Source organism: Microtus pennsylvanicus, chromosome 4, assembly GCF_037038515.1.
Source record: "Microtus pennsylvanicus isolate mMicPen1 chromosome 4, mMicPen1.hap1, whole genome shotgun sequence".
NCBI classification, from domain to species: Eukaryota; Metazoa; Chordata; class Mammalia; order Rodentia; family Cricetidae; genus Microtus; species Microtus pennsylvanicus.
Window position 1 is genome coordinate 50,416,255 of NC_134582.1, and position 12,115 is coordinate 50,428,369.

The 12,115-nt window shown below is 45.1% G+C and overlaps 1 protein-coding gene across 2 annotated transcripts in view; it reads right to left on the minus strand.

Annotated features, from left to right (window-relative positions):
* The window catches only part of Wdr33 (WD repeat domain 33), a 106,835-nt gene that overhangs the window by 8,622 nt on the left and 86,098 nt on the right, over window positions 1-12,115 (minus strand). For both annotated transcript variants that reach the window (XM_075969070.1, XM_075969071.1), the window contains exons 14-18: window positions 11,786-11,925; window positions 10,533-10,685; window positions 9,032-10,117; window positions 4,056-4,164; window positions 254-692 (exon numbers count right to left, since the gene is read on the minus strand). In XM_075969070.1, coding sequence (XP_075825185.1) covers window positions 254-692; window positions 4,056-4,164; window positions 9,032-10,117; window positions 10,533-10,685; window positions 11,786-11,925 — 1,927 coding nt within the window. The remainder of the gene's footprint in view (window positions 1-253; window positions 693-4,055; window positions 4,165-9,031; window positions 10,118-10,532; window positions 10,686-11,785; window positions 11,926-12,115) is intronic.

Below are 12,115 nucleotides of genomic sequence, written 5' to 3' on the forward strand. Positions count from 1 at the left end.
AGCACTCAGAAGGCAGATGGACCTACATATTGTCTATATATTGAGTTCCAGGACAGGCTCCAAAGCTACACAGAGAAAAACCTGTCTCGAAAAACCTAAATAAATAAATAAAACAAAATAAGAAAAGACAGTCTAAATGCTAACCAAACAGAACACAAGGCTAAATCATCATAGTGCTTTCCCCTAGAAAGGAAAAACATCTTAGTAGTGAGAATAGGGAAAATGCAAAGAGCCACGGAATATACTTCCCTACCTTTCTTCTCTGCGCCCCCGAAAACGTGGGTCATCAGGGTCCCGGGAAAAGCGTTCATCTCCAGGTCTGCGGCCTTCCCATGCCCCTGGAGGGCCTCGAGCTGCACCCCGGCCATCCCCCTCACTAAATTCCCTGTGATCAGGTGGAAAGGGAGGTCCGGGGCCCCCTCGCCTCCACTTCTCTTCTTGTGGTAAGGGTCCTCCTCGCCCCTCAAATTCCCTTAACCGGTGGCCAAAGCGCTTGTCAGGGTGGAAGTCATCTGGTCTGCTGAAGTCGTCAGGGAAATCAGGGTGAGAGCCACGCCTGTCAGGAGGACCCCTGCAGTCCTGGCCACCCCGGAAAGGCCCCCTCTCCGGCCCGTGCTCAGGGCCACTGCTCTGCTCGTGCCGCCTCTCTGACATGGGGCCCAGGTGATGGTTGGGAGGGCCTCGAGAGTCACCTACAAGAAACAAAGCTGAGGGTTACTATGGCTTCCACGGCCAGCTCTACAAGACCTGCTTATTTTAGGATGTGCTTTGCCCTTCAATGCTTTCCCTCCAGGGTTCTAAATATACTTAGAAGATAAACATCCCAAAGCATCATATAATGGGGAAACCGTGGGATTTGGGGTACAACCTTCAATTTTGTAACTTGACCTAGGGATACTTTCTAATCTCTACGAAGTATCCACTTCTCGTGTTGAAAACATAAGTGAACTCTTGGCACGAGAATGGTCTTTCCTACTCCTGTCCCTGTCCTTCCTGTGACTTCAGCAGGGTCCCTGGTTTGATACTCAAGAGACACAACAGAGGAAAGTCAGACTGTGCTAAAAGCTAGGAGGCTGTGGTATCAAGAATTCTCCTCAGCCAGCGTTGTGACACACACCTTTAATCCTAGCACTTGGGAGGCAAAGGTCAACAGATTTCTTTGAGTTTGAAACCAGCCTAGTCTGCAGAGTAAGTTTCAGGCTAGCCAGGGATATACAGTGAGATCCTGTCTCCAACTTAAGAATTATATATATATATATATATATATATATATATATATATATATATATATATATATATATATAAAGCCATCACAGGCACCAGGTCTACACTGCTGCCACCCACTATCCACTGCTTTAGCCCTGGCCTGTTCAGCTTATGCCACACCACACTGTAGAAATCTTGACACATTCTTCCATAAGGCTCCTGGGACCACAGGCCCCTCTAACAACTGCTTGGGGACAAAAGAGCCCTGCTGGCCTTCAACTTTGGGGTTTGTATTTATACCTTATTTTGCTCTTTCTGGGAATAATGTGCCTCAAATACACTTATCATTAGCAATTTTTTCTGACAGGAATTTCATTCGAGACTTCCCAGCCCACCCCTTCGGCTACAGTTTCTTGTCGATAAGAACAACTTTTCCTGTGTCAGTCAACATCTCTGTTCCCTGCCTCCAACCCCCACCCTTTCATTCTTCATTCCCCCAGCTGTCTCAACCTCTCTCCACAAAGCATGGATTGGAACTTGGAAAACTCAGCATGAAAATGTGATTTAGGAAAAAGTCTCTGAACTTGAGCTCATCTGTCCCTTCTTCAGGCGGTCTGCAAACATCCCGGATCCACTCCCCTATCAGATAAGCACTCAATACTCACTGTTCTTGAAGCTGTGCTGGCTAAGTTTTCTGCCAATTTGATACAAGTTAAGAGTCATTTTGAAAGAGGGAATCTCAATCGAGAAAGCGTTCCCACTAGATTGGCCCGTGGGTAAACCTGTGGTGCTTGACTGATGACTGATATGAGAGAACCCAGTTCACTGTGGGTGGTGTCATCCCTGACCTGGTGGTCCTTCACTGTGTGAGAAAACAGGCTGAGCAATCCACGGAGGGCAAACCATTGAGCAGCACTCCTCAATGGTCTCTCCATCAGCTCCTGCCCCTAGCTTCACGCCTTGAGTTCCTTCCCTAAAGTCCCTAGTATGAACTTGTAAGCTTTAAAGTAAAATAAACCCTTCCTTCCCCGAACTGCTTTTCATCATGTTTACCACAGCAACAGGTTGTCTGAACTTCACACATGGTTGACAACTGACCAGAGGCTGTAACACAGGCTCCACTTGGACTTCATTAACCTACAAAATACTCATCTCATCATCTCTCTGTTTAAAAGTAGCCTGTCAACTTTCTTCCAAGGAAAGAAACCTACCACTACACACGGTGATGTGGTGGTGGCAACTACTCCAGGAGAGGATGGTAGGCCATGTGCGTGTCTCTCCCTGCTCCCTCGGGTCCCTAGGAGAAAGAGGGGAAGGGAAGGCAGCAGGGCAGGTGGGGAGAAGGAAGGAGAAAGGGAGAAGGGGAGAGAAAGGGGCGAGCAAGACGAGCAGGAACAAGTGGAGACAGATGCAGGTGTGGCAGAGAGGCCACTTTCATTCACTAATGGAAGTACCTGGTGGAGAACAAACGCCCTTCCCAAGGCCCCCAAACCTCTAAGAAAATTTCATCTTCTTTCTCCCTGACAAATCCTCATGTATCTACTGCTACCACTTCTATGCAAAAGGAATGGAAATAAAAACTCTCCAAATCCCTGCCCTTTCCTACCTTTAATAGCTCATAGAAATTTAAAGTTGTTTGTTTTGTTTTTTCGAGATAGGGTTTCTCTGAGTATCCTGGCTGCCCTGGAACTCATTTTGTAGGTCAGGCTGGCCTCGAACTCACAGAATTCCGCCTACCTCTGCCTCTCATGTGCTGGGATTAAAGGCATGCGCCACCACTGCCCAGCCCAAAGCTGAGCTTTAAATGTCTAAACTCCCAGGGCTATAAATGCTGACAAGGACTTCTCTTAATCCAATAGGATGGGCAAAAACACCTAGCACGTACCATAGGGTATGTGTGTTTGGCCAGTTAGGAATAAAGGGCTGTAGCACTGTGAGGTATAGTTCCCACAGTGCCCCTGTGCTAGTGTATTGTCTTCTCGGGGTACTGAATGGGACCATTCCACTCCTACCTCACTTCTGTTCATAACGACCCGCCGCACATTCCTCCGTGCTAACTCTCCTGCTAGCCCTTACCCTTTACTCCAATGCTGCTCACCTGGAGCAAGGGCTCGATGCCAGATCAACCAGAGCCTCTGGTAACTTCCAAATAGCCATATGCCCCTAAATGCTGACAGTCCTCATCTTCGCTCTTCATATTATCAGTACATTGCTTTCTTTTCTTTTCTTTCTTTTTTTTGGTTTCTTTCTTTTTTTTATTGATTTTATTGAGCTCTACATTTTTCTCTGCTTCCCTTCTTTCCTCTCTCCTCCCCTTCAACCCTCTCCCATGGTCCCCATGCTCCCAATTTACTCAGGATATTTTGTCTTTTTCTACTTCCCATGTACATTAGATCCATGCTTTCTTCTTTTCAAACGGTGCCTAACAATGTATGCAGTTAAAGAGTCCAATATGGTACAATGGGGCAAAGGGAGTGCTAATGATAAGAACAGCATCAATAGCCTGCATCCTCTACCCTATCAAGGAGACTAAAGCAGAGGCAATTCAGCTCTCTGGAAGGCCAGACACATGGGCCTGCATCCCACAGGCACAAACACCAAGGTTTCCCAGTGATTTCACTACCGGTCTCTGGTGGTGTGGAACTCATCTTCTCTGGCTAGCATCACTGTCTAAGGAAGCATTACCGATGACAACAAAAGACAAAGCAAGCTATCGCCTGAAATGACTGTGATCCTGTTTTCCCAGCTGTTCCAGTGCCACTGTATCAATTACCAACAAAGCTGCTTACTGTAAAATGCACACAACAGTGGTAGAACACAAACTCTTCCTCAGCCAAGCACATATTTACCTTTGTTAGGGCCAGGTCCTTGTCCAGGGTTCAGAGGAGGGATACGGCCTTGTGCTCCCTGCTGCCCTAGGCCTGGTATCAAGGGTGGGGGACCTGCACTTTGTCCTTCCTGAGGTGAAACATTTAAAGACAGGTGTGAGACCAGGGACAGGAGCTTCATGAATAACAACCATAACACACAAAAAAGGTGCCCCAAGGTGCTAGAATTAAATATTTAGCCAGTGACATTAAAATCAAATTCCTCTGAAGTGGACTAGGGAAATGGCTTGGTAGGTAAAGTGCCCTGCAAGCATGAGACTGCAGGGAGTCTGAATTCCCCAAGTAATGGCAGACGGAGCAGCCCAAGTCTGAGATCCCAGTGTACACAATTATGTACAAAATTATGGTGTGATGCAGCTGGAAATGGAAGAATCCCTAGATGCCCAAAGGCCAGCTAGCTTGTCAGATGCAACAGCGATGCACTGACACACTCATGTACCCCAACAAGGTGGCATGCACACTCCTGTTCTCACACAAAGCACACAGGGACATATGCGCAAACAATTCTAAACTGGGGGAGGAGCTATTCACAATCAAAGGAAAAAGCACCTGTATTCTAAACCTCCAAAAGAATTTACTTAAAGCCAGATCTTTTCTTGTAATGTCACACAGGAGCTTCAGAGGGAGCCAAGAGTCACAGCAGAGTGCCACGGCTCTTGCAGAGGGCAAGTTCCTCTCGACGGGAATGGCCTAGCCCCTACCAGGTAGGCAGCTTTAACTGTCATGCTGTGACATAGCAACCAACCCTAAGGCTACATCAAGACGGAGCTTTTTATTGCTGCTTGTTTATTTTGTGGGATAGCAGTAAGAGGACCACTTTCAGGAGTTGGCTCTCCTTTTCCACCATGTTAAAGCAACATCTCTCTTAGTGCTGATACTATACAGTATACTATAAGTTGGTGGCCTGTGAGCAGCAATGAGATTAGAGATGTGTGCCTCTACATCTGGCTTTTTTTTTAAAGGTTTAATTTTATGTGTCTGATGTTTTGCTTGCATGCATGTATGTGTACTACATGTGTACCCAGTATCCATAAGTCAGAAGAGGATATCAGATCCCCTGGAACTGGAGTTTCAGATATTTGTGAGCCATCATGTGGATACTTGTAACCAAACCTGAGTCTTCTGCAATAGCAACACATGTTCTTAATCATTGAGCCATCTCTCTATAGAGCTCTGGGTGTGTGCGTGCGTGCGTGTGTGCGTGTGTGTGTGATGTGTGCATGTGAGCAGGAAGGTGCATATGTTTTTGTGTGCACAAGTGTGCGGAGGCCTGAGGTTGATGCAAGCAATCTTTCTCAATTGCTTTTCCATCTTATTCTGAGTCAGGGTATCAGAATTCATTCTAGCTAGTCTCACTAGCCAGTTTGTCTTAGAGATTTGTCTTCACCTTCCAAAGTTGAGCCACCATTCCACCCAGTATTTGTTCTGATTTCCCACATTGTCCTTGGATCAGGGCTCTTAACAAAGCAAAGCCAGAGAAGCCAGAAGTGGTGACATGTGCCTTCAATTCCAGTACTTGAGAGACAGAACTCTGTGAGTTCGAGGCTAACCTGGTCTACACAATAAAACCTTGTCTCAAACAAAAATAAAAACAATGACAACAAAAGAAACAAGCAGACAAAAAATATCTGGGCATTCTTTCATATAGAAAATACACTTCAATTCCCGGTCAGGGAACCAAAAAGAAAAAAAAAATAATACACTTAATGACTGGCCTTTGTATGAGATTAGCACATATTCAAAGATCAATAGTAAATGTGCATACAATGTGAAATGTAACCATTGGATTTACTGAATATGTGATGTAGTGTTCTGTAGATTTTCCAAAATTTGAAGATGTCATGAATTATGTTATTTCCACTTTATGGAATTTAGAATGAGTTGGATTAAATTCAGAGTTGTCATCCTAAATTGTCCTAAAACTCCACATGTGTGTGTGTGTGTCTAGATAGCGAGATAGATATGTCTATCAATCTTTGTTTTGAGACAAGGTTTCTCTGTGTAGCCCTAGCTGTCCTGGAACTCGCTTTGTAGACCAGGCTGGTCTCGAACTCACAGAGATTCACCTGCCTCTGCCTCATTAATTAGTGGTGGAATTAAAAGTATGCACCACCACTGCCTGGCTTTATAGCTTATTAATTCAGTGTGTACATGCATGTGTACTACTTACTCTAGTTATTAACCATTTTTTGGTTTTGTGAAAGAATAGTTTCATTTTGGAGGATTATAAAAAGAATAAGAAACTTTTACTGTTAAATGATGAGTGAAATTTTAGACATGTTAGAGAAGATAGTCAAATTTACACATGAAAACCGTCATGGCACCAAAATTTCTTGATGAAAATTTGCTCCTATTCCTTATATCCTAAAATCTGACTTTCTCTACTTTGGCTGAGCTTTTTCTTTTTCTTCATTGTTTAATTCAGTGGGATCTGGGTGTTAACATAGCAGCATAAAAGATACTGTTAAGAACTGTCCGGGACTAACAGCGGGAAGCACAGCAGTAGGGCTGGGGGAAAATGGCTCAGTGGAAAGGAGTCTGTGCTGCACAAGTACCGAGTTAGGATCTCCAGCACCCACATTAGAAAGCTGGGTGTGGCCATACATGCATCTAGGACCCCAGCACTGTAAGGAGGAGAAGAGGGCTTATGACTGCTGGCCCATCTCTAGGTTCAGGAGAGCTTCTTCATGGGAAGACAGCCGACTGTATGTGTGCACATACACTAACGAAGCCAAAGCCCCACATGTTTCTGGCAATACAGTACTGACAGCATTTGCTGTGTTTTTGAAAATAGACTCATTATGTAACCCAGACTAGCCTTGAAAACTCAGCCTCCTGAGTTCTGGGTTTATAGACCATAGCTGATGACCATTTTAATTGATTGATTTTTGTGGGTGGGGCATATTCTCAATTGTACATTTGTAGAGTCCTGAGATCCAGTTCAGATGGTCAGACTTTTACGCGCCAAGACATCGCACTGGCAGTTTTTGACTGTTAGTGTCTGTTCATGTGACTGGTTTGTGACATGTAAGTAATTTTACTATTGATCTTTGAATCAATAGTAAAATTAAAGGCGTGGTTGCACACGCCTTTAATCCCAGCACTCAATTGACAGAAGCAAGCAGATCTCTCTGAGTTTGAGGCCAGCCTGGTCTATAGAGTGAATGTCATGAGAAGATTCAAAGCTACACAGAAACCCTGTCTCAAATAAATAAAAAATTCAGAGTCACCACTCATAACCAAACACTATTAAATCCATTCATGCCCGTGCTGTCTTGTGTACCCCAAACAACTTCAAACTCTCCTCGCATCATCTCTCAAGTACCAAATCAATTACTGAGTAGCAAAACTTCTTGAAGACAGAGTCCTTGAAAAGCGACCAAATATTTACACAAATACCCTTCCTACAAATACTTGTGGAGACTGGGCAGGGTGGTACACACCTTTAATCCCAGTATTTGGAGGACAGAGGTAGAGGGATCTCTGTGAGTTTGAAGTCAGCCTAGTCTACTTAAGAAGCTCCAGGCCGTGGCGCACGCCTGTAATCCCAGCACTCCGGAGGCAGAGGCAGGTGGATCTCTGTGAGTTCGAGGCCAGCCTGGTCTACAAAGGGAGTTCCAGGACAGGCTCCAAAGCTACAGAGAAACCCTGTCTCGACAAAAAACCAAAAAAAAAAAAAAAAAAAAAGAAGCTCCAGGCCAATCTAAGAGCTCTACAGTGAGACCCTGTCTCATAACATACATCCATATATATATTTTGGAGACCTTGAACTCCAGATCCTTCTGTCTCTAGCCAACGTGTACCACCATGCCCAGTTTTTTTTTAAGATTTATTTATTATGTATACAACTTTCTGCCTCGATGTATGCCCGCACGCCAGAGCGGGGCGCCAGATCTCAGTACAGATGGTTGTGAGCCACCATGTGGTTGCTGGGAATTGAACTCAGGACCTCTGGAAGAGCAGCCAGTGCTCTTAACCTCTGAGCCATCTCTCCCAGAACCCACCATGCCCAGTTTTATGCAGGACCAGAGACTGAACCCAAGATGTCATAATTGCTGGCAAAGAATTTTGTCAAATGAGCTACATCTTTAGGTTCCTGCAAATAATTTATGACAGGAGAAAACAGCTTGAACATAACTTCACGCACAAGGCCATTATTTCTGAATACTCTGGTCTGCAATCAGTTTTTCTATAAATGCGTCCACTGAAATGAAAATAGCGAGGCAGAGAGTTTACAGTATTCTTCAACACCCCCACGCCATCTTTAGAAGTGGTGCATATGCCATGTACAGTAAACAGATACAAATAAATGCCATTAAAACAACAGTAACAACTGGTGGAATGGCTGAGAGGTACCTGCTACCAGGCCTTACACCCTTGATTAGATTCCTGAGGACCAAATGGCTGAAGGAGAGAATCAATTTCTAATAATGGTCCTCTGACCTCCACATGCTTGCTGTGGTATGTGAACATGTGCACACACATGCACATAAAATATATGTAATTTTAAAAACATCTTAAAGCGAAATGGACAGAAATGTTGAAGGCAGGCTGCTTACTTGCTGGCCCATGGAATAATCAGGTTAAAAACTCCACAAGAGTGGAACTGTCTACAACCTAGCACACTCCCTCCTTAGAGCCCCAACTCTCTGGAGCCCTGGCTCAAGTAACTGTATTTCACTAACAGCTGATCTGTTCTGTAAGAATCTCTGTGAAAAAGAATAAGGTGTAAGAGATCTACTTAATGATGGTAAACTAGCTCTTCATCTCTGTCTCGCCACGTTCTTCCACTCAGACTGCCACTGCTGTAAGCCACTGCTGACACTTAGGGAGCAGGAGGGCCCAGCGCTAAGTGCTTTTCCGCATCCTTGTCAGTTCTGTACAATGCAGAGTCCATTCCCATGTGATAATGTGTACAAGCGGGAAGGAAGTAATACCTGATTGAAGGGGGCCCGGGGCCCATCACCTAGCAGAGGTGTTTTCTGCTGCTGGAATGGTATTGGTCCTTGAGATGGATGTGGCCCTCTTGCCGGGTTCTGCTGTCCCTGAGGTCCAGGGGGTCCTTGCATGCCACCCTGGGGTGGAGGTCCCAAAGAGCCCTGGGGTGGCCCCTGCTGCCCTTGTGAACCTGAGGGCCCTCGAAGTTCCTGGGGAGGGCCCAACATGGATCCCTGTGGTGGAGGTCCCTGTAGGCCCCGCATCTCCTGGGGACCTCTCATTTCCTGAGGGCCATGTCCCAGTAATCCACTTGGAGGATGAGGTCCTCTCATCTCTTGAGGTGGGTGGCCAATCATCATCCCTTGAGGAGCAGGACCCTGATTCTCCCGAGGTCCTGGAGGTCCCTGCATTCCTCTTGGATTCAGTCCCATCAGAGGTCCCTGAGACACTGGACCTTGGATTCCTTGAGACCCTGGCCCACCCTGTATCCCATGAGGATGAGGAGGTCCTTGCATTCCTCTGGGACCAGGTGGTCCCTGCATTCCTTGAGTACCAGGAGGCCCCTGTGGGCCCATGTGGCCCTGAGGAGCAGGTGGACCTTGGGGACCAATGTGACCCTGTGGTCCAGGTGGACCCTGAGGACCCATATGACCTTGAGGACCAGAACTACCTTGAGGTCCAGGTGGTCCTTGAGGACCCAAAGGGCCATGAGGTCCAGGGTGCCTCTGAATTCCTTGGGGACCATGCATGTCTTGAGGCCGTGGCAGTCCCTGGGGAGGGCCTTGGGGTCCTTGTGGTCCCATGAATCCCTGTGGTCCCCCACCTCCTTGATGCAATGGGGGGCCTTGTGGTCCCATTTGTCCCTGGGGTCCAGGGGCTCTGAACTGGCCCTGCGGCCCCGGGGGCCCCATCTGAGCCACCATTGGCATCTGCTGAGATGGATGAGGCTGCTGAAAACCTTGAGGAATCTGAGATATTGGACCTTGTCCAGAAAAGGCCTGAGGTCCGAGGAGAGGGGTGCCAGACGAGGGCGGAGGCTGGATCTGATCAGCCTGTTTCTGTGCAAGCCTTTCAATTTTAAGTTGCTGGAAAAGGGAGAAAAAAAAAAACAATGAGTGTACTAAATAACTAAAATAAGCTAAAGCCTTCAAATAAGACTGCAGTATTGCCTTCTGACATCCACACTGTGGCACATAAATACATGTATATATATACACACACACACATAATAAGAAACCTGAGAGATGGCTCAGAGGTTAAGAGCACTGACTGCTCTTCCAGAGGTCCTGAGTTCAATTCCCAGCAACCACATGGTGGCTCACAACCATCTGTAATGCGATCTGGTGCCCTCTTCTGGCATGCAAGCATACATGGAAGGAATGTTGTATACATAATAAATAAATAAATCTTTAAAAAAAAGAAGAAGAAAGTATCATTTAAAAACAACACTAGAAAGGATATCAATAAAAGGTGCCATCTCTACTTTCTTAGCTCACACACCTCTAAAAGCTGTGGGTTGGTATATTGCAATGTGGCCATTTCTTGCTCAATTTCTGCTTGTGTTTTTTTCTTTTCTTCCAATTTGATATCCTCTTTCCTGTCATTCAGTACCTCATTTGGAGCAGGAATTGGAACTTTATTTTGCATCCAGGCCTTAGAAAAAAAGAGAAAATTAAGTTACATAGAAGCATGAAAATTATGATAGGCTGAAAATTTTTCTCTACTATCATCAATATACATAGCTGAACTGTCTTCACCTCTAAAGCCAATCCTTTGTGACATAAGAATAGAGTGGGCCAGGTACATTAGTAATTGAAATTACTAAAATTATGAAAGCTACAAGCTATAGTTTGGTATTCTCAAAAGTTCATATGGTGAATGTTTGGTCCTCGGGTGATGACACTTTAGGGAGGAAGTGGAATTCTAGGAGGGGGGCTTGAGGGAGTGAGGCGGTCATTGGGGTATGCCCTTGAGGGGATACTGAGATGTAGGCTCCTCTCACTCTCTCTGCTCCCTGGGAAGTAGGAAGTGAGAAGCTTTATTCTGTCACATGCTTCCCATCATGTTCTCTCAGGCCACAAACCAGAGACAAAGCCACACAACCTGGACCCTCTGAGACCGTGAACCAGAACAGACTTCTGCCTCAATTTCAGCGTTAACACGGATCTGTGTCACACTGACAGAAAGCTGACCTAAGTACTGCAAGATATTGCAGCTATCGAGAATGCAAAACTTTGGGGATGGAGATGGTTTAGTAGTTAAGTGCTCTTTCCAGAGGACCTGGGTTTAATTCCCAGCACCCACATGGCAGCTCACAACTGTCTGTAATTCCAGTTCCAGAGGATCAGACACCCTCACACTGACATACATGCAGGCAAAACACCAATGAACACAGAATAAAAATAAATTAAAAAAAAAAAGCATGCAAAGTTTGTTAGCTACTTGAGTAAGTTATTTGTATTAATGGAGCAGAAGACAGACAATACAGAAGATGGCCAACACACTCTGCCTGCTGAGTCATTCTCTTCCCTCTGACAATGTACATGATAAAAATGAGACAACACTAAAAAGACGCATTGAGAAAGTGGATGTCAAACTCATCCACTTAACTTAACTTTAGAGCACAAATGGCAAATATGCCTAAAAACAAGAATACGAGAAGGGGGCAACAAAAGAGCTGGAGGAAATCATCCTGAGCACGTCAGAGGAACAGGTCACAAATCTCTTGGCACAAGGTCACTGTAGTGGCTCACCTGCTGAAACTGAGCAGGAATGGGCTTTGCATAAGGGACTTTCTTCTGAGGAACTTTTTTCTGATCTTTTTGCATCACTTCCTCCATTCCCCAATCCAAGCCTGGAATTGTCATTTCAATTTCATTTGATTCATCTTTTCCTGAAACCATAGAAAAAATTAGTTAGTCCTTTAAACAAAACAATGTAGTCTTTTAATAAATGAGCAAACTGTTGGAAACATAATTTTTAAACATTACATAGTTTGAACCATTTTTATTCACATTTCTCAATAAGCCACATGAGCATTTCAACACCACTTATTAATAATTAATAATTAATTTACCATGAAA